Raw genomic sequence first — 17,431 nt, 5'->3', positions numbered from 1 at the left:
GGTGCCTTCCAACTCTATGATTCTATGACACCCAGTGTTATGGCCAGACATAGCACCTGGTTCTGTAACTGGAAGTGGACCCATCCTCCCAAGCTTAGGTGGCTAAAGGGATTCATCTTTTTGGTGAAGGAATGGACAGATACCTGATTTAAGACAAAGAGGTCTTTGCCTTCACATAAGAGGGAACACAAGCCAAAGAAATGCCTCCATGCCTTTTGTGGCCCCAAGCATGCTTTTGGTTTTTGACCTTCAAAACCTAGTAAAGGGAGTAAAGCGGTGGCACAGGCGGTAAAACGCCTGCTTTAACAACACTCGAGCAGCCACTATGGTTGTTCGAGTCCCACCGCGGTCGGGGTGAGCTCTCGACCCTAGTCCTAGCTCCCGCCCACCCAGCGGTTCGAAAGCTGAAGTAACTGACGGCGAGTAGATAAATGGGAACCTACCCTTAGAAGGGTAGGGGGCACCCTCCTCTACGGAGGTGTGTGGAAGGCGCCAGCGCCGGCGGCAGCTGAAGCAGGACATCGGCTGCAGCAGAATACCGGCGGTGGCGGCATGGTGACGAGGCGGCAGCAAGCAGTAGCAGCAGAGCCGAAAGGAGTGATCCCTGGTGGCTAGCGGCAGAAACAGCAGGCGGCTTTCATCAGCAGAGGCGGAAGCACAGCGACGTCATCCAAGGGCGCGGTGGAGCCTGAGGGACGCAGCCAGACGTCAACTGTGTACCAGACCGCCTGACTGCCTAAGCACCAGAAGGAACACCTAGCTGCCGGGAATGGAGCCAAGAAAAGAACAGCCGGGCCGAAGAGACATCAGCCTCCACCTGGACGCTGGTAGGCAGCCCCACCCATAGAATCAATGTGGCCTTAGTTAGGGTTTAATGTGATTAGCACCTCCCCATGTAAACCGCCCAGAGACCCCCAAGGGGGTTAGGGCGGTATATCAAATCGAAGTAATAAATAAATAAATAAATAAACAGTCAAGCGGAGCTAGCTCATCCTTCCATAGACCAGCAGATCAGAGCCCATGGAGTCCCCAGAAGAACCCTTCGGCATGACTACTACAGGGACAGACTCACCAAGTATAGGAGGATGACTTCAGCTGTTTGCAGACCATTGAGAGGCGACAGTGGGTGACAGGTTGGCTCTGTATATGGTCATGAATGGCTGCTCTCTAGAATTGTACTCCACTCCTCCTACCAGATTCATACACATCTCAAGGAATCATTGCCCAAGGAAGCACTTTTTTGTTTTTCAGGACACACGACATCTACTGGACATTGGAGCAATAGAGCCAGTTCCAGAGGCCCAAAAGTCTACTCAATCTTTATAGTTCCAAAAAAGAATGGGGATGTGAGGGCCATTTTTGAACTGAAATGGCTAAACAGACAAATCAGGAAGAAGTTCTTATCGATTCAGAAGGGAGACTTCCTGGCGTCGATAGATCAGTCAGAGGCTTACTTGCATATCCCAATTCAGGGATCCCGTTGGAGGTTCCTGCACTTCTATTACAACAGGCTGCATTTCCAGTACTGTGCTCTTCCTTTTGGCCTCCAGATGGCACCGAGTGTTTACCAAAGTTCTAGTCTCACTGGTGACGCATCTGAGAATGCAGGGAGTTTCCATCTTCCCATACCTAAGCGACATCTTAATCAGGTCACCCTCTTTTCAGCAGGGTATAATGGATGTGGATCTAATCATATCTTGCCTGCAAGATCATGTATTCATCATCAACGGGGGGGAAAGCTGCTTGTTCCCAGCCCAGATGGTTCTCCACCTGGAGGTAACCATAGACATGGTTTGAGACAGAGTGTTCATATCTTGAGAGACAAGAGAAGGTTCTGACATTGATATAGGCGCTCACCTGGCATTCCCAAGCAGAGGATCTTCTTTGTGATCTCTGTGCATCACACCTCTGGAATATAGTGCACCTGTGCCGACCTCGATCGGTTCCTCTTGAAAGCGAAAGGGATTTTTGCGCCTGCTCCCCAGTTACACGCCAGCCCCACTGCGCATGACCAAGGGAGGGGCATGACAATCCCACCAGTTTTCTTCTGACCACTGCGCTGGTAGGATCTTCTCCACTTTGGTTGGTTAAAAATTTGGGCTTTTAGGCCTATTCCCCGTTTTCTTTGAAGTTTCTTCATTTTTCTTCTTGTTTATTCTTGTTAAGTGAAAGGACTTTGTTTCTACGGATTTATTTCTTTTTGGACTCTGTTGTGTGTTCCCACCCACTCCCGGCCTATGGCCAAGCGGTGGGGTTTCTTTAAACAATGCCTATGAAGAGCTGGAATGTGAGATAGAAGCTATCTATAGGAAAAATACCTCTTATGCAAGGAAATAAAATACCTAGGGAGGTCCACATTAAATTTAATGATACATGAGAGATAAAATACTTAAAGCCTCAAATTACACTAAAGTGATTATTCAAGATAAAGAGATAAAAATGTTAAAAGATGTGCCATGGAGGGTTAGGGGGAAAAGGCAAAATTACTCTGTATTAACCAATCTGTTACAGTCAAATGAAATTTCATATAGATGGTTATTTCCAGAAGGAATATTATTCAACTACCAAGGCAGAAGGCATAAAATTTATTCTATATTTAAAGTAACAGAATTTCTGGAAAGGTTTGGAGAAAACTTAGGATGGCAAGGAGAAGAAGAAGAGGAAAGTGAAAATGAGGAAGAAACAAATGACCCAAAAGCAGAAGAAGCTAAAAAGAAAGGATGCGCTAAAGGGAAAAAAAAGAACAAACTTAACCCCCTCACAAATACTCACAAGATACCAATACAGAGAAAAGACAAGAAGAAATGTAAATAAAGATGGAGACAATGAATAAACTCAAGATACTCTCGGTCAATGTGAATGGACTTAATAGCCCCCAAAAAGAAATAGAACATTTCACCAAATAAACAAACTTAAACCAGATATAACTTGTATACAAGAAACTCACATTAAGAAAGAAGATACAAAGTATTTAACAGCAAAAAATAGGAAAGGTATTTTTGCTGCTGACTTAAGAACATAAGAACATAAGAGACGCCAATGTTGGATCAGGCCAAAGGCCCATCCAGTCCAACACTCTGTGTCACACAGTGGCCAGAAATACCAGTGCCATCAGGAGGTCCAGCAGTGGGGCCAGGACATTAGAAGCCCTCCCACTGTTGACCCCCCCCAAGCACCAAGAAGACAGAGCATCACTTGCCCCAGAGCCCCTAGCTATACCTTGTGGCTAATAGCCACTGATGGACCTCTGCTCCATATGCTTATCTAATTCCCTTTTGAAGCTGTCCATGCTTGTAGCACCCACCACTTCCTGTGGCAGTGAATTCCATGTGTTAATCACTCTTTGGGTGAAGAAGTACTTCCTTTTATCCGTTCTAACCCGACCGCTCTGCAGTTTCATGGAGTGCCCACGAGTTCTTGTATTCTTAAATAAGAAAAAGGGTGTAGCTATATATGTCAAAGAATGCTTATCACAGGGTTAGAAGAACCATTGCAGTTACCATCGCAAGACAGAGTAAAAGGACGTTAATTGTAAATATCTATGCCCCCAACCAAAACCAAGGAAATTTTTTAAAATCACTTCAAGAAACACTGGCTAAACAAAAATTTGATGAGATATGTATTTTAGGGGACTACAATGCAGTATTTGATGTAGAAATGGACAGAAAGAAACAGTCTAAAAGTAAGAGACATGGAAATACCTCACCAAAAAAAGTTTTGAATTAGCAAATGAACAAAGTATAATAGATGCATGGCGAGTTAGAAACTATAATCATATGGATATCAATATCAATGGTCAATGAAATAATAGAAATGGAGATACTACCAAATACATTTGCAGATCACAGTCCGCTATTACTAACGCTTCAGGGAATGCAGAAAAAGATAAGATAGTCCATGAATAAAAATGTACTACGTGACCAACAATTTGTTAAAAAAAAAAAAACTAAAATAGAAATTCAAGAGTTTTTTAAAATAAATATCCAACCAGATATTTCAATGGAAATAATATTGGAAACATTTAAAACTTATATAAGAGGATGGTTCATCAATCAGGATGTGTGGAAGAAAAAACAAAAGAAAACGCAATATAACTATCTGGGAAAACAAATTAAAGAAGAAGAAGATAAAATGAAGAGAAATAATGAATCAGAAGAAATAAAATTAAAACTAAGATTATTACAACACCAAATGAACCTATTATTATCACAAGAGATTGCTAAAAACATGGAATTATTTATTTTGAAAATGCAAACAAACCATCCAGATGGCTAGCATATAAACTAAGAAAAGAAAGAGAAAAGAAGCTAATTAAACTTAAGAAATGAGAAAGAAGAAGAAAAATTTAATATACAAGACTTAAAAAGTATAATAGAAGACTTTTACAAGGCCCACAAAACATACAGTCAATAAAAGAATCTCTGCTTAAATGGAATACTAAAAAGTGTAATGAAAAACAAAAAGTGGAGCTTCCGGTTTATAGTGACACGCAGGCAGACACATCTCCTGGACGTCCTGGGGATGTAAACTGCACACCAGCATGTGGGAGGGGATCCCAGCCTGGTAAAAGGCTCCCAGCCAGGGGGCTTTTGAGGGGCGACCTCTTCGATGGCTGAAAGCTGGAGAATTGAGGCGCCCCTCCGTCCTGAAGGTCCTGCTGCTGAGTGACCGCATGGTACGAGTGCTGCTGACCGGGACAAGCATTGGAGATTGGGCGAAATAAATGATGATGAACAAGGCCAAATGGCCAACAACTAACTGTGAGTCTGGTTGAAGCGAGCATGAAGATATAAAAAGAAGCTGCCCCCCCTAAAGAGCAACGGGAAGGCGAGTGGGGGAGGGGTCCCAAACGCATAGACGGAACATGGAAGGAAAGAGGGGGGAGCGGTAAAATAAGTGACTAAAACTGTTTTAAGAGGCTTACCAGAGCGCAGAAAAGTGTTCAGGCGAATATCAGAGACTTTAGCAACTTTTTTGAAAAGTAAACAAATCCAAAAAGATGGCGGGGAAGAAACCGGAGATAGAGAAGCTGTTGAAACCGAAACTAGGGAGCAGTCCTCGAATGGATGAGGTCACTGAGCTCTCAAAACTCTTGGCTGACTCCCTGCACCCCCTGCTGGATGAGATCACTGGCATTAAACAACAACTGTCAATAATTGGACAGAGTGTAGCAGTGCAGCAGATGCAACTGACTCAATCCTTAAAAGCAACAGAGCAAATGGGAGAAAAGGTGAAGAAAATGGTAAAAGGTTAAGGTAAAGGTTCCCTTGCTCGAAAGCCAGTCGAATCCGACTCTAGGGTTGCGGTGCTCATCTCCGTTTCAAAGCTGAAGAGCCAGCGCTGTCCAAAGACGTTTCCGTGGTCATGTGGCTGGCATGACTAAACACCAAGGCGCACGGAACGCTGTTACCTTCCCACTGAAGTGGTACCTATTTATCTACTTGCAATTTCTTGCTTTCGAACTCACTACTAAAAAAGTTAAGAAAAAGGTGCAAAAGCTGGAAATGAAGCAAGCTACGGAAGAGTCAAAGCTTTTACAGCTATAAATGGATAAAGGAAATTTAGTCCTACGGTTTCAAGGGGTCCCAGAAATTAAAGGAGAGAATCTGAAGCAACAGTTGAGTGAAGCAATAGCCCCAATGACAGAATCAACAGCGGAATACCTTTGCAGTGAGATGGATGTGGTCTACAGGTCATATTCATTGTACATCAATAAATTGGAACTTATATTACAAGGGTGCGGCAATGGGATGGATAAAAGAATGGTCAATACTAGAAAATAAAAGACTGCTAAACCTAGAAGGACATGACTTGGTTATAGGATGGCACGCATATATTTGGTATGGAAAAGGAAAAATCCATACTAACTTCCAGCAACATACCATAAGAGGTGCTTTAATAAAACTCTGGAAAGAAATAAAAGACTAGAGACTGCCCCACCCCAAGACCACCAAGAAGGAAGTCTCATGGTAAGTGAGAAAAATCATTCTCCCTGTGTCATCCCAACAATGGAGTCACCCAGCCAGTTAACTTTGTTACAAGAGATCTTTTACCTCAGAGTAAGAGAAACAATATCCCATCTGAAAGGAATCAGATGCAACCCAAAATACTATTCAGCTACTTTATTGCAGTTAGGATTTTAAGGCAACAAGGTTCATTTCTTTATTTCACCTTCTTATTAGAGATTCCTCAACCTACGAGGGTAAATTCTCCACTAGTTCCTCAGCCAAAAGGATAGTTCCAAAAAAACCCAAACCCCAAAAATAAATTCTAAAAGATAAACTTTCCACTAGTTTCTCAACTCTACCCACATAAATTCTAACACATCAATCCATGATTCCAATATGGTCATCAGAGGTCCTGCTCTAGGTGCCGCCATCATCTGAGGCTATGTAGATGGCAACCTAAGGAAGGAGTTCTTGGCTATGACCCCAAAGTTAGGCAGTTCTCTCCCCAGGAATATGTGCCTCCCTCCCTCTACCTTTGTTTTCCTCCAGCAGGTGAAAACTTTCTGTTTTGTCTGTCGTTCGCTTGATGAGCCTCCTTCTCTTATACATGTGTCATTAATTGTTGTGTTTAATTGGTGTGTGTATATTTTTAAAACGTGTGATGTTTTGACTGTTTGCCATCTTAGAGACCCCACGTTGGGAGGAAAAGTGGCATCAAAATGATTTAAATAAATAAATAATGACTTGGGCATTTTCCTCTTGGTTCCAGGTATCTCCTACTGAGAAGAACACAAGTGAGACCCTCTGCTCCCTCAAGTTTGCTGAGCGTGTTCGCTCTGTAGAGCTGGGCCTTGGTTCTCGGAGGACAGAATTAGGCTCTTGGTCCAGTCAGGAGCACTTAGAGGTAATTGTCTCCCTTCTCTCCACCCTCCTCATTATTCATATTGCTTTATGGTGCAGTTGGCTTTCTCTGGGCTTACCTTGGTTTCACATTTGGCAATTGTTAAATAGTGGGTTCTGGATGCATTGCAGTGAATCAGCTCTAGTTTATTAAGTGATTTCAGGCATACTAAAAAGACAAACAGCAAGGCTTGAGCCCCACACACACTCCCAAGGATAGACTATTTACATTACACTACTTATTGGTCTACTCCAGGATCCTGGTGAGCTATTGTTTTAGAGTAGCAAGCTCAACCAATTCCAGGTACACCTTGAGGGATGATTTAGGCTCAATACATGACACCTCTCCCCCCTAAGTTCCAAAACTCCTTAACAGACAAAGTCCCTTAAGTATTAGTTGCTGTAGATTTTCCAGGATGTGTGGCCGTGGTCTTGGCATTGTAGAACCTGACGTTTTGCCAGTGACAGTGACTTGCATCCTCAGAGGTATAAACACAGAAAGATGGAATACTCTCTGTGTCAAGGTGAGAAGAAAATGGTAGGCAGTAAATTTATATCTACTCCAGAAGGTGGGTAGGGCTGAGTCATTATCTTGTAGGAGTTCCCCAGGCTATAGACATGCTAATGGAGGAGCTTTCCTGAGGAGGTTAAGTATGCTGGTTTGCGTCATTCACGGGTTGATGTCGCGGCTCTATCTGAGGGATCACAGTCTCTTGACCTTGGTCCGACATTGCTGTCACGGTGCTGGTGGGAGACTGCAGCACTGGTGTGACATCAGGAAAGTCCGTGGCCACCTGATCCAGTATTGCACCCCCTTAGCCATCCAGCTGTGCGCTGTCTGACAGGAACTCCCTTGCAGACTCTGGTTCCTGTGTGGTTGCAGAATTCCTGCATCACGGTCTCCTGTGACTGCTGAGGGCAACTCTGGTTTGGCGGGAAGGAGACAGTGGGTTGAACTGGAGTGTAGTGCCAGGAACTCGTCGCACACCCGCTGAAAGTCTTTTGTGGCCACGTGGTGCACCCCATTCACTCGAAACCCCAAGGGCGTGAACCAGGCTAGTCCTAGGAGACTCGTGCGACTGCCTCCCACCACCAGCAAGTCCAAAAGTCCATCAAAATTCCAGCACTGCCCACCCCTCTCACTGCCACTTCATTTTGTTGGAAGTCCCATAGTATGAAACCAACCAGTCTAAGATGAGGGGCCCCCCTTGGACAGAGCCTCCTAAAGGTGTCCTCCAATATTATGGAGATGGAGGACCCTGTGTCTAACTCCATCTTGCAGGGGTTTCACTCAATTAAGACAGTCACTTTAATTTTATCGGGGGTGTCCTGGGGCAAGTTCAGTACCTGTTGTTTGCTGAACAGTGGTGGTGTGTAGTTCTGCAGTGTGCATAGATGCTGAGGTTGCCATAGGTCACCTCCAGTTTCCCTTGGAACAGCAGACTCGGGTGATGTGGCCAACCTTTCTGCAGTTCCTACATGTAGCGTCTCGGAACTGGCAGGATTTCCTCTCGTGGTGTTCCCTGCAGCTTGGCACATGGCGTCAATGTGGCGGCTTCAACAGCACGTGGAGAAGTGGAGGGGCAAGTGGCAAGGTGGGCTGGTCACTGTAGTTGCAGGACCTCTTCTTCCTCCTCCTTGGCGTCCACGTGGTGGGCCATGGTGGTTAACCTCCTCGAAGAATTTTGCCTGCCTGACCTCCGCTGTGAACTTGTCAGCAGTTTCCACAGCGAGGGCTAATTCCATGGCCTCCTTGAATTTGGGGTCTTGCTTGGTGAGGAGCTTTCGCTGGATCCGCTTGTCCACACACCAGCTGGTCACAGAGCGCTTCTTCAAGGTTGTGGAAGTTGCAATGTCTGGCGACTCTTCAAAGGGCTGTAACGTAGACCGTGATAGATTCCCCTGCCGCCTGGTTCCTCGTGTGAAACAGTGATGATGGAGGGCTTTGGTGAGAAGTGTTCCTTAAGCCAGTCCAAAATTGTCTTGTATGCAGTGTTTCTGAGTTCTGCTAGTGCAAGCAGCGAACAAGTGATCTTGGTCGAGCAGCAGCAGACTCGGAATAAGATGGTGTGCTTCTTTTTGTTCTCGGTGATCTCGGAGGACTCGAGGAAAAACTCGAAACGGGAGACGTAGGAGTCCCAGTCCTCTGCAGGAGCGTCAAATGCGTCAAAGTGTCCTGGAGCGGCAGCCATGGTCCCAGGAGTGATGCGATGCGCGTGGCACTGGAGCTCAGTGCACGGTGCGGTGCTGGTGGGTGCTGGGCTGGCTCAACAGGATCCCACCTTCATCACCAGTGTTAAATAGTGGGTTCTGGATGCATTGCAGTGAATCATCTCTAGTTTATTAAGTGATTTCAGGCATACTAAAAAGACAAACAGCAAGGCATGAGCCCTGCTTATAAAGCATGCAAACACCCCACCCCCCACACACACACTCCCAGGGATAGTCTATTTACATTACACTACTTATTGGTCTACTCCAGGATCCTGATGAGCTATTGTTTTAGAGTAACAAACTCAACCAGTTCCAGGTACACCTTGAGGGATGACTTAGGCTCAGTACATAACAGCAATACAGGATTATTTTTGGTAAAGTCTGGACTGACATGCAAGAGCAGAAAAGTCCACGAAGATGAGACAGTCCTCTGAGCAGTGTTGAGTGAAAATGCATCTTGTATGGTGCCTCTCTCACCAGCAGGTCAGAAGAGAAGGGCATATTTCTAATTGTCCTGTTTAGTGCCTTTTGTTTGACGGAAGCCTCTGCTTTGATACCTTGACTGTGGTCATTAAAAGGAGCAGCCGGTGTTGTGATGTTAGTCTCATGTTTGTTGTGGTGTATGCTTTTGTAGGTGCTAGCTTTCTTCATCATTGGCAGCAGCTTTGTTGGAAAAGCAGATCCTGCATATTACGTCCTAGCCAGGAGCGGTGGTTAACACCCACTTGCAGCCTCTTCCTTTAATGGGAGACTGCAGTGCCGTGGATCCTTGCGTTTCTCAGAGCCCAGCTATGTGTACCACAGCCTACCTGCCTTGGAGCCTCACAACAGGCACTGTACTTCTTTGCTCTCCACTGCCTCAAAAAATCTTGTTTTCTTAAAAGACAGGCTGTTGCAGGTCTGTGACTCACCCCCCTCCCTTTAGTGCATGTGGATGTGCCTGTGAGAAAAGGCCAAGGTCTCCCCCTCCTCCCTCCATCAGCTGGCGTGGCTTAGCTTAGCTGCTGGCTCCTGGAAGTGTCTCTCCGTCAAATGTTGAAGAGTTTTTATTCTGTGTGCACAGAACGTGGTTCTGAGGAATGAAACAGTAACAAAATTTGCAGATATCTCTCCACCTGAAAGCCCACCTTTGGACTTGACTCCTTCTATGGGCTTTCAGGGGCGGGGCTTCCTTTCAATCACAAAGATGGGTGCCAGTGTAGAACTCCTGCCAAAGGAGACTTTGACCAATTAATTTCCCCCCATAAAATCCTAGAATGCTTTATTTATGCCCCCCCCCCCGGTAATATGAGGTGCGAAGAGAAAGGAGCTAAGGTGGCCCTTGGGGGAAAAGGGTGCATCCTAGTGGGAGCGGATGGTCATTGCAATTGCCAGTGGAGAAGGGTGAGAGGAGGAGAAGAAGAAGAGGACAAAGAAGAAGAAGAGGAGGAAGAGGAGGAGATTGGATTCATACCCCCATGGCCCTTCACTACCCAAAGGAGTCTCAGAGCACCTCACAAACTCCTTTCCCACAACAGACACCCCCTGTGAGGTAGGTGGGGCTGAGAGAGCTCTTGACAGAAACTGGTCTTTTTTCAAGGACAGCTCTGACCAGAACTATGGCTTGCCAAGGTCATCCAGCCAGGTGCAAGTGGAGGAGTGGGGGAATCAAACCCGGCTCTCCCAGATTAGAGTCCGCGCACTTAACCACTACACCATACTGGTTCTCCCTTTGATTAAATGTGTGTTAGAGGGCTAAGGAGAAAGGAGAGGAGGAAACTTCAAGCAGCAGCAAATTCTTGCTGCAGGTTCGTTTCTTCTATTCATGAAGAAGAAATTGCCTGTTCACCACTTCAGCCCAGAGCCAACTTGGGCCCCCAGACAAGGATTCCATCTGCCCTCGGCCCATATGACCCTGATCCAGACCAAATATCATAACAGAACAAATCACTCAGCTGATGTTGCCATGCATCTGTAATAATAAAAGGATCCTCCTCTTTGTCCATTTGTGGCAGGCAGACCTCATCAGGAAACAAAACCAGGAATCTCAGATGGCCCACTCGCTTCAGGATGATCACAGGAGTTCCGGGGCCAAAAGTGAAAGGAACTGAAGTATCCCAGCCCAGCAGGTTATCTCCAGATACCCAATGGAAGCTGAGCTTGTGTAGTGGTCAAAGTGCTGGGCTCGGATCTGGGATACCCAGGTTCAAATCCTTACTTTGCCATGGAAGCTTACTGGGTGACATACTTCACAGGGTTGTTGTGATGATACAATAGAGGAGAGGGAAAAGAAGAATAGGTTTTCACATCCAACTTTTCTCTACCTTAAGGAGTCTCAAATCACATTCCCTCCCTCTCCCCACTACAGGCATCTTGTGAGTAGGTGCGGCTGAGAGAGTTTTGAGAGAACTGTGACTGTCCCATGGTCACCCAGCAGGCTTCAGGTAGAAGATGAGTGGGGAATCTAATCCAGTTCTCCAGATTAGAGTCCACTGTTCTTAACCATGACACCCACACTCCTCCAGAGGGAGGAGAATGATACAAGTCACATTGGGTCCCCCTTGAGGAGAAAGGGGGGATATAAATTAAGGCAACTGTTAATTAGTGGGGGTTCTAAGAATGGAGGACCGGACTCTGACAGGTCACGTTTACACCAACTGGCCTGCAAGGGCCAGCTATATACACCCACCCCAGACACACCCCTAGTCTCATTGGAGGGTTTAAATCTCCCGCCAAAGTCCCTGTAGGTGGACTAAAGGTGGCCCAGGATCCTTGGCCCCTATTGTTTGTGGAGCCAAGCTAGGGACTGTGCATGCAGTGGCGGTCCTCAGACACAACACCCCTCCCCCCATATTTCAAAACCAGCCTAAGTGACATAGTCCTGTAAATAGGCTGGCGGCCGGCACTCTTGCAGGGAACGCCGGAGTGCCGGAACGGGGTCGCCCTGGAACTGCTCCAGTCTGTCAGTCGGTCTGCTCGGCCGCAGCAATGGCTCCCCTTCTGGCTCCGGAACCGCGGGTGGCTCCTCTTCTCGCGATACCTTGATGGGCGTGTGTGGTGGTTCCCCTCCGCTTGCTTCAGGGAGGGTGCTGTCAGGCACTGTGGACCCTAGATCCTCCGCACCACTGACGTGATGAGCAAAGGCAATGGGGACATCGCTACTACGGCTTCCTCGGTAGGACATGAAGGATCTCAGAGCAAGGCCCAGAGACTTGTAGGCCCCGATCCCTACATGGGCCAAAGCTGCAGGTCCGAAAGTCCAAGGCGCCAAGTTCGATGAGAGCTTCCCCGCCTTTGTTTTATGTGACTGTGACGGTTGCGAAACCAGAACTGGGCACCCAGATTAGGGTGAGGGGGCCTTAATTGACTCAGGGTGGCTACAGGGCTGGGGGTGCCTGTTCAGGTACTCCCGGAACCTATAGTGTATTCACCCACTGTCACTGTCACTGCCACAGGAAGTGGTGGCAGCTACAAGCATGGATGGCTTTAAAAGGGAATTGGATAGGCATATGGAGCAGAGGTCCATCAGTGGCTATTAGCCACAAGGTATAGATAGGGGCTCTGGGGCAAGTGATGCTCTGTCTTCTTGGTGCTTGGGGGGGGGCAACAGTGGGAGGGCTTCTAATGTCCTGGCCCCACTGGTGGACCTCGAAAAGGTGGAGGCATTCCTCCGCACTTTCAAACAAGGAAAGTTGTCCGTCAGAGAATGCTCAACCTTACAACTTTAAACGGGCCAGTGTATTTCCATGCCAACTTCCAACAAGACTGGGAAAGCCACAGATTTTTCGTAGACATATATACAGAATCCCCAGGCTGCAGAACCCAACCCTCCTCCCTTTTCTTGTCAGCCTGATGCTTGTAGGTGGCTTTGGCCATGTCCAATGTCTCACAGATTTTCGGCCACGCCTCCCTCAATGCGGTACTCCATTCGGAAGGTTGATTAATGACGTAACAGTAGAATTGGACATGCCTAAGAACTTAAAGAATGTCCAACCAATTTTCCATTTTAGTTTATTGAAGCCCAGTCCAGCAACTAATCCATGGCGCCCGGAACCGACAGTGCCCCCTCCTATCCTGGTGGAGGGTGAGGAACATTACGAAATATCCAACATTCTAGACTCTAAAGTGAAACGTGGACAATTGTATAATCTGGTGGAATGGGTACATTGGGGTCCCCAGCATCGGGAGTGGGTGGCGGGAAAGGATGTGCAGGCCCCTAATCTCCTGCAGAAGTTCCACGACCGGTTCCCGGAGAAACCGGGAGGTCTCTCCAGATAAAAGGAAGTACTTCTTCACCCAAAGAGTGATTAACACTTGGAGTTCACTGCCACAGGAAGTGGTGGCGGCTACAAGGCTACAAGCATGGACGGCTTCAAAAGGGAATTAGATAAGCATATGGAGCAGAGGTCCATCAGTGGCTATGAGCCACAAGGTATAGATAGGGGCTCTGGGGTGAGTGATGCTCTGTCTTCTTGGTGCTTGGGGGGGGGTCAACAGTTGGAGGGCTTCTAATATCCTGGCCCCACTGGTGGACCTCCTGATGGCACTGGTATTTCTGGCCACTGTGTGATACAGAGTGTTGGACTGGATGGGCCTTTGGCCTGATCCAACATTGGCATCTTTTATGTTCTTATGTCTCCCGGCTGCCCCGGGAGGTGGGTAATGTGTTTTTGAGGGGGCAGGATATCAGCTAGCTGCCATGTTTTGCTTGCTCCTTTCTCTGACCTTGGCGCTACGGCGCATGCCTCATAGCTTGCTTGCTGCTCTGCCCGCTTGCCGTAAACAGTGATAGGAAGATCGTGAGAACCAGTGCTGCCAGACTGAGTTATCTGTCTGACCTTGTGATGGGGGGAGGGCTTGCGTTCCACCGTTGGTGTGAATATTTCGGCTCTCATGGGGCACTGAGACTCTCTCGCTTATTATGTAACCTCCCACTGGGAGAATTCCCGCCCCCGCGTGCTCAGATTTCATTTGCTTAGCCATTTGCCTCATATGTAGGGATGATTCCACCCTACTGTCATTCCTAACAATAACCCTGTGGATATGATAACAGACCTGTAGTCTAATAAAGCATAACACTTCCCTGGAAACATGTGTGGAACCTTGCTGTTGAACCTGACACCCATTTTCTCTGGGTATTCTTTCTGTAGACAGACTCGTCAGTCTCAGCTCAACCCTGCATTCGATCACAATCTTCCCCTTGGACACGGCGAGCAAGCTCACTCCGGTCAAGGCTCCAGACATCAGGTAAGAGCCTTTCTATTTAGCTCAGAGGTGTCAAACTCATTTGTTATGCAGGCTGGTTCTGACATAAATGTCACTTTGTTGGGCTGGGCCATGCATGCTATAAAATGTAACATGAGGTACCAGCAATATAAACCCCCTAGTTCCAGGTGGGCTATGGGGGTAAAGTATGCGTGAGAGGGAGGAGACTGCAGTGATGATAGCCAAAGCGTGTCATCCTGTTCCATGCCTTGGGATTCCTAGCTGTGATCACCCACCTATCCCTCAACCATCGGTATGCCCCCCATCAGTCCAGGGTCTGAGTCCGGGAAACGGTTATGCCTGAAAAGCCCGCTGATGGGCGTGGGGGCACGGCTGCATGGAAGTACTTCCACATCCCACCCAATGATCCCTGTGTGGTGGAATGCCAGGTAAATGGGGTACATGTTCATCAGGGGAGAGATCTGCATCACTTAACCACTAGTCTTCTACAGAGGCACTTGCGTTGTTTGTACCCCAAGTTGACTCCGCCGGAGGGTGGACCCCCTGAGCCTGTCGCCCAGCGTGGGGTGCAGACTCCAAGTTGATGGGGAGAGGGAGGCCAGGCGTGGTGGGCCACCACAGTGGGGTCTGTGGCCTTCCCCATGGGTTCCCCCAGGCAAACCACCCTTCCAGAGATCATGCTTGTTGGAAAGAGGATGAGGGCCAGGGCTCATGAAGCGATCACTCAGCACATCGGACGAATTATCGCCCTGGATGGCCAGCCTTTCTCTCTGGTGGAGGATTTCCCCTGGGAATCTTAGAGCATTAGTTTGGTGGGCTTTTAGCTTCGAAGTGGTTGGCCAAGAGTCACTGACATATTTTGATCATGCTATAATTGCTGGCTTCATACTCGGGACCTCAGTCGTAACAAAGTACGTTATGAATCTGGATCCTATCAATGTCTCAATAAACTTTACTTCTTTTGAATTATTGTTATCAGAAACTGATTTCTCCAGGGGCTCTGACAATACCCTGCCACAAAGCATAAGAACATAAGAGAAGCCAATGTTTGATCAGGCCAATGGCCCATCTAGTCCAACTCTCTGTCACACAGTGGCCATCAGGAGGTCCAGCAGTGGGGCCAGGACATTTGAAGCCCTCCCACTGTTGCCCCCCCCAGCACATATTTTGTTAGTCTTTAAGGTGCTACTGAACTCTTGCTCTTTTCCATTCTTCTACTGTGAGTATTATCAAAGCTTTCCATTTCTATACATATATTGCCCCTGCCACACGGCAGGGAAAACACTGGGCGAAGTGGGGCTTTTAAAAGCCGCACCAAAAAAGAGATGCCGCGGCGGGATCCCACGATCCCCTGAGCCGCAGCGCCGTTGCTCCCCAGCATGATCAGATGCTGGGGAGGAAGAGACGAATGGGAGGGGGAGGCTGCCGAACTGCGCATGCTTGAGCATGCGCAGTACGGCCGGGGGCCGGAGATGTGCCGGCGAAAAGACGCGCCGGCGATCCCACGGCCGGCAGGGATGCGGCCTTTCACAAAGAACTACCTAGGTAAGTGGTTCTTTTTTGATGCGGGTTTTGGCTGGGAGGGGCGGATTGGGAATGGGCTGAGAACGGGCGCAGCACGATTCCCAGATGTTGCTGTGAAATCGTGCCCGTTTGCTCTGGCCCCGATCCGTCCCTCTCCCGGCTTAAAACGTCTCGTATGAACAGGGCCTATGTAATGTATCCATTTCCGATCACGTGGCCGGCTTGGGCTCCACACGGTCAAGAGAAAACATCGAGCTTTGCTCGGACTAAGCGGATCCTAGCCCGCACCTATCCGAGGGCTAGGTTCCCGGCCGAGAGCCTATGGAACTCTCGGCCACTGTAAATAACCTATTGAGATGTGGGGGGGTGTTCTGGGTGGTGGTTTTATGAGGAATATAAGCCGGCCTGCGAGCTGGCTGAGGTTATCTTGTTCTTCACTAATAAAAGTACGTTAACTGAAATCACTCATCTGTCTGCGTACTTTTCAATATAATAGTCTCACTTTGGAATTGTCTCACAGTGGAAGTTGTATGAGATGACATGTTATGCAAGCAATGAACTTAAAGTGGACATTTCTTTCAGAAGATGCTGAAGACATACACTGAGTGTTCAGTGTTGTCCAATCCATTCCACCCACTTTCCCCCTCTCTTTTTTAGGGAAACTGAAGCCGGCACCTGTGTGATAGATGGACTGACCAGAGAAATGGCTTGTTCATGAAAAGTTGAAGAATGCTTTCGGAGAGACTGCCCTACCCCTGCTCTTCCCCCATGTCAAAGGTCACTGTGATGGACTGTGGTTACTGCTGCCACTGTGATGGACTGTGGTTACTGCCGCAGTTAACACAAAATTTTGGCATAGTGAATTTTGGCATTAACACTCACACGTTAATAATATGATGCCTCTCTGAGATGCCCCCATCTTGGCTAGCAGTGGATGGTCTGGGCTTGGATAGAATTGGACTTGAGCAGATAGTCATTTACAAGACTCACGCCAATCATAGAAGCAGCAAAACCAGATCACTTGCAGTAGCTAGGTTTTCTACATACTTTAGATATACAAAAAAATTTGAAGTAACTAAAAGAAAAGGTGGACACAACATCCTGATATTCCAGGATGCCCAGAACATTGAGAGCTAACTCAAGTCAGTTCAGAGGGCGGGGGGGGGGGGGGGGTGTACATAGAGAAGGATAGGGTAAATTGGCCTTTTCATAGAATCATAGAATTGGAAGGGGCCATACAGACCATCTAGTCCAACCCCCTCCCCAATGCAGGATCAGCCTAGAGCATCTCTGACAATTATTCATGCAGCCTCATCTTGAAAGCTGCCAGTGAAAGGGAACTAACCACCTCTCTAGGCAGCTGATTCCACCTTTGAACCACTCTGACTGTGAAAAAGTTTTTCGTAATATCCAGTTTTTCGTAGGGCTTAATCTCCAGTCCCCTGATCATCCTCGTCGCTCTCTTCTGCACCGTCTCGATTTTGCCCACATCCTTTTTAAAATGAGGCCTCCAGAACTGCACACAGGACTCAAGGTGCGGCCTGACCAAGGCAATATACAGAGGGGCTGTGACCTCCTGCGATTTTGATGCTATGCCTCTTTTCATACAACCCAAGACTGAATTAGCCTTTTTTGCCACC

General features: G+C 47.5%; 1 protein-coding gene across 1 annotated transcript in view; it reads left to right on the top strand.

Moving 5' to 3' along the window:
* The window catches only part of KIFC3 (kinesin family member C3), a 78,319-nt gene extending 61,618 nt beyond the window's left edge, over window positions 1–16,701 (top strand). The window contains exons 15-17 of the mRNA XM_015412317.1: window positions 6,718–6,852; window positions 14,192–14,288; window positions 16,449–16,701. Of these exons, the coding sequence (XP_015267803.1) occupies window positions 6,718–6,852; window positions 14,192–14,288; window positions 16,449–16,474 (258 nt within the window). The 3' untranslated portion in view covers window positions 16,475–16,701. The remainder of the gene's footprint in view (window positions 1–6,717; window positions 6,853–14,191; window positions 14,289–16,448) is intronic.
* Window positions 16,702–17,431: the final 730 nt, after the last annotated feature.

The sequence above is a fragment of the Gekko japonicus genome, unplaced genomic scaffold, assembly GCF_001447785.1.
Source record: "Gekko japonicus isolate JY-2015 unplaced genomic scaffold, Gekko_japonicus_V1.1 scaffold3631, whole genome shotgun sequence".
In the NCBI taxonomy this organism is placed as follows: domain Eukaryota; kingdom Metazoa; phylum Chordata; class Lepidosauria; order Squamata; family Gekkonidae; genus Gekko; species Gekko japonicus.
This window is presented reverse-complemented; position numbering and strand designations above follow the sequence as displayed.